At 38.4% G+C, this 16,402-nt stretch overlaps 1 protein-coding gene and 1 long non-coding RNA gene across 2 annotated transcripts in view; one reads left to right on the forward strand and one right to left on the reverse strand.

The window, feature by feature from the left end:
- LOC145941885 (uncharacterized) overlaps positions 1-16,402 on the reverse strand; it is a 137,892-nt gene that overhangs the window by 29,577 nt on the left and 91,913 nt on the right. The gene's annotated exons all lie outside the window — the stretch shown is intronic.
- On the forward strand, positions 3,349-12,703 carry LOC145941509 (uncharacterized). Its single transcript, XM_083047617.1, is given in 5 exon segments — positions 3,349-3,483; positions 5,780-6,000; positions 8,094-8,174; positions 8,176-12,274; positions 12,527-12,703. Coding segments are annotated over 5 exon segments (4,713 nt in total).

The following is a 16,402-nucleotide window of genomic DNA, read 5'->3' on the forward strand; positions in this document are numbered from 1 at the left end:
CTACGCGATATACCGAGTTTTTCTTCACCTTCACGCGCTGATAGTGGAGGAGATTAGGATGGAGGTGGCCTGGAAAATACTAGCCGGACGATAGAGATCGGCTAGGACAGAGGGTGGGCAACTTTAGGTCACCCCGCGTCGGTGAAGTGCATTTGGCCATCAAATAACATCGGCAGTGCCTATAACCGGCTTACGTCCCGACATAAAGTCGGCTTGGCCTTCTCTTTCTCTTCCACAGTCTATCCTAGCCTCACTGCCATCTCGAACCACTAACTCGTGATCAAGCCGCCTAACCATCGTCGAACTACCGTCGTATCAGGAGTTGCGGCTCTTGGAAAGCTTAAGCTCGCGATATCAGTTGATTGGGTCTAGCAAGTATCGCCGGAAAGAAAATTCCTTCCAGTCTTTGATATGCCTTCCAAAGAGCTTTGCGATGTTACAATTTTGTTTGCAAAAAAAAGAGATGATAAATATTTATTTTAAATAATATTCTCAAAGTCGTTGGTTAGATACAGATTTTAGATAGTATATGAATTAACGATCAGATGCTTAAGAAGATAATAATTTAATAAAAGAGTATAAAATTTATTGTATATTATAATTCGTTTGTTAAAATATAACATGCTTCTACTTTTCTTAAAATATCTGAGTAAAAAGAATTATATTAAACGCGTATAAATACACATATTCATTATTCTTTAATACTTTTAATTAATATTACGTGAAAAATGTTGGAAAAAGTGTTTCGATAATACAGATATGATTGCCTACGAAGTGGCCTCGCTTAATGCGCCAGTTCAGGACACCCGCTGCCGACACTATTCTCCGGCACTTTCGGTTTCCCCGATATTTCCAATTAAACTTTCTGCGCTCCATACCGGGCGATACTTTCCCGGATTAACGAAGATACGCTACGGTTTGCGGCGGTCTTGCTGATACCGAAAGGTGATTCCACATCCGAGGAGGGAACCAATAACTTGCCAATATCGACATTACTGGCGCACTGAGCGCAATATAAACGTTTATGACCCAATGTGCGTCCGTTCAATCCCCGGTCCAACTACCCCCTTTCGATCCGTTGCTTTTATATCAGCGGTTCTCAAATCTGTGCCATTTGTATCCGTAAATTCATTCTTTTTATTTCGTCGATACAATCGGCTTTTCAAATTGATCTTTAATACTAAAGATATATATAATTAGATTGTATAAGCACAGCCACAAATAATGCTTTTAAACTAAAAAATTATTCATATTATCCACATAAAAGTTCGATTTATTTTGAGGGATATTCGAAGAAAATTACTTTAAGTATACATATAATTCTGTAATTTTCTATTTAATCACGAATTCTCTCTGCGAAATTACTTAATCGAAAAGAAATGAGAACGACTGGTGAAGGTATCTGTAAGACATGAAATGAAAGAAGGGCATCGGTAGCCAATGTGATAGCAACACAAGCTCCGTCCTTCCCTCTCTTTCGAATGTCGTTGTCGTGGTCGATCGTTGTCGACGTGCGTCACAGGACCTACGTCGGTTACTTGTCGTTTCTGCACGATGTGCGGAGTCTGACGGTCTGTGTGGGTGCGTGTCCTAGACACTTAATGTTTCTCTATCTATAGCGGTCAGGTCGGGACAGCCGGGGATATTGTTATATACGACATTGTGGAGGATCCCGCCGAGTAAGAAAAGGCGAGGAGTGGAGCTACGAGAGATATCGCCCGCCACCAATTACCGCCGACCAAGAGTTATTGAAAAGATCTCCCCACGGGAGAAGCCCCGTAGAATCGCGGCTTGGCCAGGCTAATGAACACTGATTACAGTTTGGCGAATGTCCGTCGATGATTTGTGGACAGATCGTCAGCCGCTGGTCGGACCAAGGTTATTTCGCGCTACTGCGACGATTTTTCTCCGCTCTCGATTTATACCACACTTAATATATGTTAAAGGAAAATGCGACCGCGCGAGAAGTATCTCAATTTTGATTTTTAAAGCATCATGTACATTCTCCAGAAAGATACCATCGCACAAAAATATTGCTTATACTTAAAAATTATATAACAGTGATAAAATAATTTTATATTAAGCAAAAAAGAAAAAATTTTCGGATCTCTGATTTTACAGAATGGTAGAAAACAGTTTATATCACAATACACACAAACATACATACATAACATTGTTCAATAATTATCTATTTCCTCTTTAACGTTAAAGAGACGAGAAATAATGAGACAAGAATTTGCTTTCCCATTCCTCTGGGCGTACAGTATCCTCTTTCTCCTCTAACTACATCCGGTAAACGATATAATTCGCTAACACCTCTAACTCCTGATATAACAGAGTATTAGTTCTGATGCTGTCACCTCTCCTTCCCGTCTTTCCACGTCTCGCGTAAAATCGTTCGACGGATACGCTTGTAGCGCGTACATAGTCCCTCTTTACCAATTTTCCTCCCCGAAGCTTCATCGTCTTTGATCAGCCCCAGCGACGCCCCTATAAGCCGCCTTCGTACAGTTGCCTGTATACTCGACGTTCCTTGCATCGAAATTTGTTGTTATACAAACATTGTCAGAAGTTAGAACTAATCTTTGGGTGTATCTCTCGAAATTAATTAAATAATTATTTGTCGGAAGTACAATTTTGAGATGTACCTTGATGAATTACGATTTTCTTTTGTGAATATTATATACTTAAAATATATTTTATATATAAATTATAACGCGTATATTTTTATATATGTAAAATAAATTTAAAAAATTTTTAAATTAAAAAGATTCAGATTCTCCTATATTTCAAAATAGTAAATCTAAATAAGGTATAAAATTTTTTAATTATTAAACTATATATATTAAAATATATGTATTTAGGATGTATAATAAATGTGAAAAGCACTCTCAATTAACATAAGGATCAGCTTGGAAATTTCGCGAGTTCCTAGCGATTGGCGAAAGCTTACGCCAATGAGGCGGGCATTAATTATTCCCTTTAGATTACGCCCGACACGATCCGTAAGATCTCCCATCCCCGTCCCGTTGCGTCGCCATCAATTTCGTCCCTTTCTCCGTGCAATAACTGCGCTTCTCTCTCTCTCTCTCTCTCTCATTCTTTCTCTTTTCTAGGAAGCACCAGAAAATCTGCCTCGTTTCATCGATGGTAATGCCTCCTCTTTTACGATCATCATATTTATAAATGTAACCTCTCCCCGTTCTATCTCCGTGGCCGATGAAAGGATCTCGTTAATTGGGAATACTGATGCCGGTACGAAGGCGAACTATATCGAATCGATCTTACCCCCTCTGTCCCTACACCCTCGCACCTCGCGCGCTCATCTAACCGCCCACCCACGAGATCATGACGGCGGATAAGACCCGTGGGATGCCGTCAAAGGGAGCTTATATTTATGAGACTTTCGGCAAACAAATGGATAAATCTAATATCTTCGAGGCGAAACGGTCGAAGCCGCTTGAGAAACTGATGTCTGGAGACGTGAATTCAACCATCTTCTCTTGTATGAAGCCTGTGATGGATTTTTCGGCTCCTAGGAGATAAAGTATTATATATAGCTCGACAGGATTTATTAAAAGATAATAAGGCTGTGATATAGAGATGACAATATAGGATGATTTTAATATTTTTCTATTGCAAATAATTTTTAAGTACGATCAAAAACACATTATATTTTATTTAATGAATTAATCTAATAGAAAACGGAATATTATAAAAAAATGTAAGTAGTAATAAGTAACAATACTTAAAAATTTTTATATGTAGAGAATCATGTTTTAAATTAATCTAAAAATAAAAAAATTTTAATAAAAAATAATCATTCTAATAATATTTTTATTAAAATTCACTATTCTTTTTCAAAGTTTTTTTTTATCAAGAGCATTAAGTTATTATAATTTTTATGTATATATCTATATCTGATATTACTTGAAACGAACGTTCGTAAATGTTTATGTTTTCAGATGTCAAGTCCTCGATCAAAATCGATCGAGGCTTGATCGCATTAGCTCATACACGGACAGATGTTTGACGACCGCAATAACCCAGCCGTAAGTTCGAGCGGAAATGACGCGCGCTTATAAAGATGGTCACCGATGATCTCACAGAGATGATACGCGGCGATAGCGATCGCCTCTCATGTTATGAAATTGTTTAAAAACGAATATGGGGCCTTCGCACATGGCTGGACATCATCACCCTAATGACGCCAACTGTCACTAAAAGTCCCTTCGATCGTTTTGCTCGGTGATGTGTCTTAATTGGTCCGCAACTCGGCCGTTATTAACGCAAAAGGCGACAGTAATGCGAATATTATTCACTCGCGCGGCATCTTTTGGTGCAGGTAGCTCGTGGTAAACGCAATTTTACGTTTACGATGTAATTAGTTCGCCAGGAGTCGCAGACTCGAGAATTTATATACATGTATATGCGCGCTCGATCGTACGTATTTTTGTGCCAGGCAATATTTATGAGTATTTTATACCTGTGTATGCTTCTCTTTGATCACGATCATCGCGAAGATACATAGACAATCGTTAACGTTTGCGGTAAGGCATGCGTCTCTGCCCTACAATTACCAAGCCATAACTCACTCACTCGCCGCTGCATCTAATTACCAGGCCGATTATAACCGGCAATTCGCTTTAGTAACAATGCTGTGGCTGTTTTGTATTTTTTTTCCTCGATCAACGTTATTGCGAATTTATGCGCGATTTATACCGCGCGTATCTTGAATTTATTATTTTTTCCACGACTGTCTCCATTAACTCTTTCGATGAATTGTGTTGCGCGCACAAGTCATCGAGGCTAATAAAAATCGCACTTGTGGAAGAAATAAAAAAACATCATGTATGTATTAGGTCTCTAATTTGATAAGTTTATTTCCCATCGATTGTTATAATGATTAATGTGACCTTGATATAGCGCAGTCGGATTATGCGCGAGTCGTTATTGCATTATCGCCAATACATGATTTATATCAAAAGACGCGGATGCACCGAGGTATCTTAACTCGGGATCAGTCTGGGCCGTCTAGTGGCATTTATAACTCATCATTTGAGTTGATTTGAAACACGCGCGAGATAGCCTCCTCTCTTCCTTCTCTTTTCGCTCCTCTCTCGTTCGACTTGCATGCGACCGTCGTCGTCGTCATCATCATCATCATCATTCTTACGAGCCGCCGCGCGACTTCGGCAGCTGCCACGGGACACGCACAAGCACGCACAGCGTGCGTGTGCATACGCGCGCGATGTGTATAATAAAACTTATCGATATGGAGCGATATCTGGATCATCGATCGATTGCATCTTGCCGCCTCGAGTGACGAACGTTACGAATGAACGTGATGGTGACGTTATCAATTAATCATTCAGGATAATTAAATTGTAATAATATGGTTAGTAATAGGAGGAAACATGTGAACAACTCCGGTTACTATACGGCAACGAATTAATTACCGATTGTATATTAAAGCGGTAATATTTCACGCGGTGGAGCTCGTTTCACGGTTACATTGTCTCTTATGTAAAGCGGAAAATTCTGAAATACTTTTCGTTGTTTTTTTCTTTTGCAGAATTAAGTCTGAATTAAGGAGAAAGTATAGGTAAAAGTCAGTAAAAGTGTACGCGCAGGTTTCCTCTTTTACATCGTAAAATTACATGTTTGTATTCCACAAAAAGTTGGTCCTTAAAAATTCATACTTGAGAATATCGTATTTTTGCATCGTGTGTATGTTACACGTCTTCTTCATCGTATACCTTTTCTCATAATGCGTTAGACGTTAGGAAGCGTGGCACGATTATGGAAAGAAGAAAACAATGTCTGGATCGATTCAAGGTTCAAGGCGGTGTTTCAAGACACGCTGTTCCATGCTGGAACCTCTATCGAATCGCTGGTACCCCGCGAGTCTTGGTTCTCCAACGCCATCAAAGGCGCCATAAAAGAAGCGGTCGGCGAGGCCACCACACCGGTGGCAGGGGCACCGGGTGAAATTTGTCAGTATTAAATAAATAACCCATAAAGGCGGAACATCAATCCACCGTGGAGGCATTAACGCCCGATATAGGGGGGAGGCGAGGCTGTTATTTTTCATACACCAGCAACATCTTATATACGAGCGCGCCTATATATTGGCTTGTTCTCCTTCTCGCCGTAAAGGAAAGAAGGACCTCCCCTTTCTTCTTGTTTCTTCGCATCTTCTTCTTCTTTCTTCTTCTTCTTCTTCTTCGAGGTTTTTACGACCCATGGTATGTTGGACCGTATCGCCGAGTTACGCCGTAGATCAAAAGTGATGTGTCTATTATGACGTAAATACTTAAGATCCCTCGAGTCTCCGTTATGGTCTCCGACCTGGCCGAAGCTTCGTCTCGATATGCGATGCCACGCGATTCGGACCCCTTCCTATATAAGTTTGCTCCGGAAATTCTGTATTATACGTAGCATCTCGCGAAACGAAAAAATAAAATGCAAGATATAAGACACTTAGAAATCGTATTAATTATAATTTTCTATATAATATAAAGTCGCCTTTATCGCGTCGTTTTGAATAATTATTATCGAGCAATACCGATACGGTTATACATTTAATGGGGCAATAAGAGACCACCGAGGATGGTTTCGCGGCGGCAAGCTTTAATCCAGTATACGAGAAGACGCGCGCGTGCGATGAGGCGATATGCACTCGCGAGGGAAGACGGCTAAGTAAGAGCGAAATCTCGGAGCAGAAGGACTGCTCCGACAGCGGAAGGGCCGCCGGGATGGGAGAGGCAAAGGTTGCGGCGACCGCCGCCGCATACTGTCGATACAAGGGGTCGATTGTAGCTTGAAAGGCACCGCCGATCCAAACCGCATTCGGCGATTTAGCCGGTGCACGGGGATCGCACAGTGGCCGACTTGTGTGAGTCGCTCGCGCGATACCGATTCTGATGCCGAGATTACGGCGGATTTCGCGCATCGCGCGGGCCCCATCTCGAGGGAGAGACTTTGGAGGGTTTAGGGGGGAGAGAAGAGGCCGGCTGCGCAATGCGCACCCGCGGCACCGCTATTAGCTTCGGCTTTGATTGGCGGCGTTTAATGAGCCGGACGACACGCGTATAAATTACCGCGTACTGCTCATCTTTGAAGATATTTCGAGACGGTCTCGCGAGAGGATTCCTTTCCTCCTCGGCGTCGCGCCGATCTCTCCCGCGTGTTCTCTGTATTTTGCCATATGTATCGCCAAATGCCATCGCCGAATTTCGACGAGTTTGTCTTTATACGTTCTCTCATATATGCGTTAGAACGCGCGCCTGCATGCCTTGGCGACAGATGAATGGACGCGTAAGAGAAAATGTGTCCTCTCGTAAATTATGACATACGAATTAACGACAAAATTAGATGTGCCTTCAATAGTTGGCGAAAATATTGAAATGATCTTTAATAAAATATAAATATACTCACGCGATATTACATGTACTGTATAAATAGCTTTTGTTAAATCTGCTAAATATCTGTTCTATTTTTTATAATCATCTTTCTAATTAATAGAAAGAATATTAGAAAAAATATAATTACTTTTAGAATAGAAACTTTTTCGTATATATTTTGCATATGTCATAAGCAGTTTCTATGGCTACCAAAAAGTAAATAAATTTCTGTTGAATCGATATTTCTAGTTTCAGTCAGATGATGAGTCATTTTCACGTCAGACTTCAATTGTCATTTCGGGATGCCGTTGTCGATATCTCTCTGCTTATACGTATAGGTTAAATTGCTAGAATTATCGCAGGAATGAAACGATATTGAATCATGGCATTAACATTCGCAAGAATTTAAAAATTCAATGAAGACATCACGTATGTATATGTGAAAATCGCTTGAGAAATATGTAAAAAATTTTGAATGCATTTTTCAATGGTTCCATTTGTAGTAAGCAAATTTCTTTCTATCTAGATATTAATTTATTGAGATATTTATAATACATTTAATACCACATTTCAGAAAAATACTGACAGCATGGACATGAAATAATTTTCTTAATAATCATAACCAAATTTTAATTGATTCGGAATATCAATCAGTTATTTTATCGTACATTTGAATTCACGTTAAAGTTCAATACGAATCGAAAAAAATTCCCTGAAGGACTTTCACTCATTTACAAATGAATTCAGTCAAGAAGTCAAGACAATCTGTCCTACTTTCTTACAATAAGAAAAGTGCAGAATATTCCGACATGGAATCGACACCGTTAGATTCCAAAATGTCTACTTCGTTCGAAATGTATCTAAGAATAAAACCGACGGAGACCAAAGAAGGAGAAAGCATGTACCAGATACTCAATCCGTCGACTCTTCTAACGAAACTTCCGTCATTCGAAAGTAATGTTCGAAATTCATCCAGGAAATCGAGCGAAGCCACCGTCAGGCGACACGTTTTTACGAAGATCTTCGGATCAGAAACTTCACAGGCGGAAATGTTCGAGCGATCCATAAAACATCGGGTTGCGGAGTTCCTCAACGGTAAAAGTTCGACCATTATGACTTACGGCACAAGGGATTCTGGGAAGACTTATACGCTGTTCGGTACGTCTACGTCACCCGGTATAATAATGCGCAGCATTCAGCTCGTGTTTTCGAAGAAAAAATGTTGCTTTTTTACGCGGAAGTTCAAACCGAAGTGTGAGGATAGTTTTTATCGGAATGAATATTTGCAATATATGAGAGAGAAAAAGACATGGCATCGATTAAAATCTAGATCGGAGAATATTATAAAACAAATGTCCACAGAAGAAGCCACGAGATTTTTGGAAAACTCGCAGCCGAAGAATCTTTGCGATGGATGCATAGAGTGCAAAAATTCGGCATCGCACAATGTGTGGTTATCCTTTGTGGAAATTTATAACGGAAAAATTTACGATTTGTTGGAGGAGATGGGTTGTCCATTGAGATTAAGTACGAACGAAAAAGGAGAAACTCATATTTTTAGTTCGCAGGTGCGCGCCAGTTCTGCGTTGGAAGCTTGTCAGATTTTCCTGGCGGGCCAATCAAGAATGAGAACCACTGCGACGTCGTCGAATCCGAGACGCTCTCGATCGCATACTATTTTCAAGATGAATCTAACAAGAAATCTAAATGATGATCGATACCCCCCCCAAATGATATTTAGTACTCTTACTTTCTGCGATTTAGCCAGCTCCACGCAATACGGAACGCACCAGAAAATATCAGACATGCACGAAGCTAGCTTTATCAATAATAGCTTGTTGGTACTTGGTAGATGCCTTACAGCCGTGAGTATAAATCGGGAGGCTCCTTTTCGCGAATCAAAGTTAACGAGGATATTCCAACCTGCTCTTTCCGGTCAACAAAATTTAATTTTTATAGTAAATGTCGCTTTTACTCCGAATTTTTACATTGAAACGCAAAATATTTTTAATTTCTGTGATGAAGCTAGAAGGTTAATGATGATTGATACTTACAAAAACTATAAAGAGTGGTATAAAGGTGCAGTAAGTTTAGAACCGCGTGATAATGTCGTTTCATCATTATTTATTGGTCGAGTAACTCGGCTTCAAGACGAGGAGGAGATTAACCGTATCGATTGGGAAGCAAATAAAAATATACAAGAGGAAAATAAAAAGTTAATGAAAGAATTGGAAACTACAAAAAATGATATTTTGAATCGCGAATACGCCATTCGAAAAGAGTTAGCTGACCATTATTCACGCATGATCGAAGAGATGAAAGCAACCTATAAAAAACATACCCAAGAGATCGAAACTGAGAGGCACGATCTATTGAAATGGTCAGTCAAACAGGTCAAAAACTTTTATGAGGAGCGAATCGATAACTTGATGCGGCACAAAAAGAGAAAGAGAGGAGATAGCGGTGATTACATCGAGGACAGTCACGCGCTTTATGAAGAACTCGAGACAGAAAATGCGCAAGTTACTTCCGAGATGATGCTTTTGAAAGAAACGATGAAGAAACTGAGAGATGAGAATAAAATGATTCTCTGCAAAAAGAACAAGTGCAGCTTCGAATTGGCGTTAATAACAAAAGAATTGAAAAAGTTCCGGCAGCTCATGCAACCTAGGATTTGTAAATGGGATAGCAATACTGAAAACGATCCCGATCATCTCGTAAACAATCTGGAACGTTTAATGTATGAAGAGATAAAAATGACCGAGACGAAGCTTAAAGAAATTAATGAATATATCTGCGCGACGAAGGACAAAGATATTGAAGCTGCTTCGAAAGTAATAATGAATCAGGAATTATCAAAATCGGAGGATCTCTCGAACGATATCTTGAACAAGATTAAAGAATTGGAGGAGGAACTTTCGCGCAAAGAAGTTTATATCGTCACGCTGAAAGATCGTATACACATGCAAGAAAAACAGCTTGCTGAAACTCAACAATGCTTGAATGGTATAAAGGATGACTATGTGAAGAATCAGAAATGCAATGATCGATGGACAAACATCTCATTTCATGATTACACAGTCGATAGATTTTTTGAGCACAATAATGTATTTGTTTCTTCTGCAGAGAAAAATTCTTTTCAGACGCATATGAGTTCACCCACTGCGGATAAACGCAATTTTGACGATTGGATTGTCGTTCCAAAATTATTTACAACACCAACGCGTGCAGAATCAGCAGAAAAAAAATCATCGAACATTTCTGACACCGATCGCGGAAGTTTTTTCGAAAATAACGATAGTACGGATTGCAATATTTCAAAATCAAGCGATAGAAGCAACAAGAATGATTCAGGTGTGAGCAGCGGATTACAAAACGGAAGTAGAAGATCTATCAGCGTATGCGATAGTTCATACAGCTGCGACAATGAAGACACGCAAACTTGCCTTATCGAAGAGAATACTGTTGTGACAGATTCGAAGAAACAGGATCATGAAGAGACTTTACATATTACCGAATTATCTGAAAACTTGGAAACTATCAAAGATGTGATTTACGCCTTAAATGAGGCAGCTTATGTGAACGAACGCAAGATTATTCAGCATGAATGTCAATTACTGTACGAAGAAGAAATACAAAAACAATCGATCGAAGAAAAGAGAGAAATTGCAATCAAACGCGATGTTTCGTCCAAACTAACAGAGGATGAGATGCAAGAATATAAAAACAAAATCAGTGAACTGACTCGCAAATTAATAATTAAGGAAGAAAACAAACATCGAATATCTAAATGTCTAGAAAGATATATAGAAAAATCCAAATATCTTGAGAAAAAACTATCTTCGATGAATAACCAATTGGACAAAGCGTCTGATAAATGTGCGAATGAACATTTACCAAGAATCGAAAGTTTAGAGGACGAAGTGTTACGAAAAACTCTGCAAATAAACGAGCTCGATGAGAAGGTTGTTCAAATGCAACACAAGTTTGCAAAAGGCTACGAACTGTTTGAAAAGATACATGATTTCGAGATCATTATGAAGCGATGTCAAAGAGATAAGAATGAACTTTGTAGGCAGTTGTACGAATGTTTAGAGACTCAATTGACTCTCGAGGATAAACTTAAGGAGTTAATAACGAAGATAGCGGAAAGAGAGAGCGAAGTTATTTCATTGAAGAGCGAAATACGCAACATAACAGATCTAAACAGATCAAATAGCGAGAAAGCGAGAAATCTAAGCAAGCAAGTTATTGAAGTTAACGAAAGTATTGATTCGACTAAAGAAGACTTGCAATGTTGTACAGATTTGCGTAAAAGTATGGCAAATGTCATAAAAATGCAAATTAATTTTAAATCTCATTTCTCAGATTATAAAAATAATTCAGCGTTTCTGAACGGAATTTACAAGACTTACGATGACAATCAAGATGAAATAATTCGTTTAAAGATGCAACTAGAAGATAAAGAATTAGAAACATCTCTGCTTAAGAATTGCATGGATGCCACAATACAAGAATACGAGATTTTAGTGAAACATCTTCAAAATGAAATAAAAGAGAAAGAAGAACAATTTAAAACTGTTCCAAACAATTTAAATAATTTGGAAAAATCTTTTACTGAAAATAGTACACTATCCGAAATCGATTCTTTATACGAATTTAAACCAACTGAGGATCAAGATATGTCAAAACAGTCGATAGAATCTTTAAGAGTCGATGAAACTGATTGCAGTTTAACGGATAGTATCTGCTTAGTACCTAAACATGTTAATTCGGGAGAATTAGATGTATCATCAGTCCTAAGTGAAGATTGCACGACTTCTTTCGATGAGAAAGATGGAGACAGTATTAAATTCGAATTTTGTCAAGTTTGTTCACATGCAATATACAATAATATTTATCTATAAGAAGTAAATTAATAATTGATAATGATATATATAATTAGCCAGAACTTGGAAATCTTTTGACTAAATTAAAACATAAAAAATATAAATTATATATACATATATTATAGAATTAGCATATATGTAAAATTTGAAATATATATTTTTCTAATAATTCGTAAGAGAAAATATAAATCTATATATGTATATAATATTTCATATATTCAAAACTTTTAGATAGACAGCAGTGTAAAATCAGATGTACATTTATTTGAGTCCGAAGCTGATAGTTCTGAAACGGAAGTTAATTTCAGTATGAAATCGCCAAATACCAAAGACAAGAAAAAGATGTCAGATCGGATGGAAGTTAGGAAAATCCATGGTAAAACCGCACTTTGTGATTCTACAGTATAGATAAATGTGCATATATCAATAATAACTCTCAGAAGTAGAAATATGTCAGTAATCACAACTATTGTATATAATTAATGTTAAGAATAATGTATTCTGTGACATTTTTTTCAAATAATTTGTCATTTACGTTTTATATCGTTCCACTGAATGTTTCGTTCATACAACTTTAAATACGTATCATACTTTGTTAAATCTAAAGAGAAAAAATCGTGCATGTTTTAAATGTTTTAATTCATTGGATTGTATTATTTTCCCGTTATATATATGTATACATATTTAGCTTATAAATTAATAAACTTTTATACTCGGCATGGTCAACTAGAGAGTGATATAAATTTATTGCGACCGGGATACATGTTAAAGCTTAAAATAGTACATCTTGAAATTTATGATAGTATGTATATCGCAGAATTTTTATAATATTATTTTTATCATTTCATAAACGTATTATTAGATGTGTCAATATTTCACGAAGATATTAACGATGCTCGTAAGAGGCAATGGCGCGATTATCGATTGGGAATGTTATCGGTTATATCAGACGTTCTCTCCCTCGAGACAAGATCGTGTGTAATGGCAAAACGTGGTTCCGACATTCGTTACAATAAGCGAACCACCTCCCTAAATAGAAGCGGCGACCGTGTTGAGCTCGCTCGTACAAGGGTGGACCCCGCTCCGGATTTTATTGCCAATATGCTATAATTTCTGACATTAGATGCCGCTGACGCTTTCGTCCGCTCATTACAACCCACCCCAAACCCAAACGTGATCTTCCCGCGAAAGTGGCCGCTCTGTCCTTTCGCGGATACTGATAGATGAAATTATGAGGAGGGACATCGAAATTGGACCGCGAACCTCCACTTTGTGCAATCTTTCGGCTTCTGATGATATTGCCGAAATGTGCGACGCGATAAGGGGACACGAATAAATGAAAGGAAATCGTTCAGAGATTTGCAATCTGCGCTAATTAACATCAAAAGTATTGAAAATTACTTTCGCTAAATGTTCTAAAGAACATCTTTTTTTTATTATTCTCAAAATAAAGCAAGATAAAATATCTGTTTTATATAAAAATATTAAAAGAGCTCTCTTAAAAAAAAACTTTTTAAATAAAAGATATTGCGGGTATATGAATGATATTCAATTCTAAATTACATCGACGAAAATAAATATATTCCATTAATGATTTGCAAGATTATCAATCTGCCCGTAATTATTCCCCGCGTATTACTTTCTTGTAGGCGAGCTTGCTATCGCGATGAAACCCACCACGAGTGGTTCGCGAAATGGCAGATCGCAGCGGCTATTTTCGCCAACTCACCTCTTCGTCGCCGGTGATTTCTCGGGGCAAATGTACCGCGAACTTTCCTCTTTCAATTGGCAATAAGATTTGATCGTTGCGGGAAATATCATCCAATTTCCTTTCTCTCTTGGCCCGAACATTCTGGCCGCCCGTCCACCTACTCACGTTCGCCCTCTAACTTTACCATCAACCACCCTCTTTCCGTTATCCTTTACACGCCCGGTCGCAAGATATAAAGATGGCGAAATCATCTCTTCTTCCCACAAGTTGAAAATGCACCGGTGCAATATCCGCGCCGATTCTCGTTCACGATACGTTTAAAACTTTATACATTATGATATATGACATTATACGTTATCGATTTTTTCTCGTTAATAAAAAGAAGATTTCTCTCTTTTGATAAATGTTATTTTCTAATTATCTTTTAGCAAAAATAGACATAAAAAGAAATAAAATTATATAACAAAACAATACTTGTTATACAAGTGTCAGATATTTAATTTTCAAAATAATAAAATTAAATAGAAAAATGCATAGAATTTGTATTATCGAGCAACAGTTGTAAAAGTTCAAATAAAACTTGAAACAGCCGACTTAAGGTATACATGCTAAAGGTTGAGCGAACACTCGGGAGTCGTAATCGAGTAGAAGGGAAGAAAGTTACTCCGGGTTGAAGTTTCCTCGAGACATTAGTTTATAATTCGGCAATCCCGGATCAGTATTTGTCACGATTAGCCGATCTCTCCTCCCTTTCCACCTCTCTCCCTTCCTTATGGACGGAATATCTGTTTCTGGGAAGATCTCATCCCTTTCTTCACCCCTTCTTCGTAGATCCCGCGCGAGTTTTCATTAATTTCGCCCAATCCTGCCGAACTATTGTCGTAGTTACGCACAATTTCGACACGACAATGCCCAGCTTTCTCTGGGATTGACGTAGACGAAGGGGGGAAAGCGAACGAGGGGAAGAGGGGCCAAGCCTGTAAGGAGTTATAACGATGTCGCGTGGGAAGGGTAAGAAGTTCTCCGCGTTCAAAGTCCGGGGTGGCATGGATTATATTTCTCGTGTCATTTGCCTTCTGAGTTAGACCGATGACGTTTCGCTTCGAGTTTCTCCGTGGAAATCTTGCTACGCGAAGCGAGAAGAGACTCGGCAAGAATGGAGTTTGATAGAAAGGATTTCGATACAAATTGGAGAACTTACATTTGTATTAGTAGAATACATATTATAACTGTACAAATTACGTGCGTTTTATGTGACAAGAGTATTCTTTTCATTAATCTCATATTTTTTTTATTGTCATCGTTATTAATCGTAGAACGATTTTGAGAGAGAAAGAGAGAGTGTATAAATAATTATAAATATAAAGAGTAAAAAAACGCGTTAGTCGAACACGTTTGCGAAATACATATTTACGATACTGTATAGTGAAAAAGAATACGCGCCTGGACAAATATGGCACTCTTGCGAAAACTTTGACTCCGATATGGCCACTTTTGTCAACGTCGAACAGTATCTTAAAAATTAGCCCCACGGGATTTCGAGGCGAGAAGCTGCTGCTGGTTACCAGCACAGACATAGACATCGAAAGTACGCATGTTGTGTGTGTGTGTCTGTGTGTGATTTCGCAAGGATACAAGAGTCGGGCAGAATCGTCTGGACCCATTTGCAACGTCACCCGGACAATTTCCAACGGACGAACTTCCATCTTCGAGCTTCAGGGGTCGGACCCGCGATATTAGAACAAACGATTTCATCTACTACGTTCTCATGTCTCTCTCTCTCTCTCTCTCTCTCTCTCTGCCCAAGATCCTTTCCTGCTACATTCTGCCGACGAAACCTACGCGCAAGCCTAGATACAGAGACGATTTCATAAGAAACATTGTGTAGTCCGTAGGCATAGAAGAGAGAGAAAGAGAGATATCTAGCTATTTTGATATGATTAATTTAACATTCTGCTAGACAGTACAAAAATCTATTACAAAACTTATATCAAAAATAATTTAATTTATGAGAATAAAATGACTTAAATGATGGAAACGATTAAAAAATATTACTCTATATATGATACGTATAAATTACTTCGCGTTCCTCTATTAATAAATATTAATTCATATAATTAATTAGTTAGACTCAACTTTCAAACGATTGTTTTTGCAGATAAATGTATCGTGACATGAAATCGAATTCGTCGGCGATTACTGTCGTAATATCGTGAAAAGAGGTATGAGATATAGGTATTCGCGGTTATTCGCAGCGTTTTCATGCAGATACTCTGCGAGCTTCCCCGGGATTAAATACAGCGACGCGTCTGGACGATGACTGCCGCGTCGCGTCGCGTCGCGTCGCGCTGGATAAATCGCGATTGCGTAATATCGCGAGTGAAGCGAGTAGAGAA

The sequence above is a fragment of the Prenolepis imparis genome, unplaced genomic scaffold (genome assembly GCF_030444845.1).
Source record: "Prenolepis imparis isolate NDT839.2.m4 unplaced genomic scaffold, iyPreImpa1.0 SCAF_10, whole genome shotgun sequence".
Classification (NCBI taxonomy): Eukaryota; Metazoa; Arthropoda; class Insecta; order Hymenoptera; family Formicidae; genus Prenolepis; species Prenolepis imparis.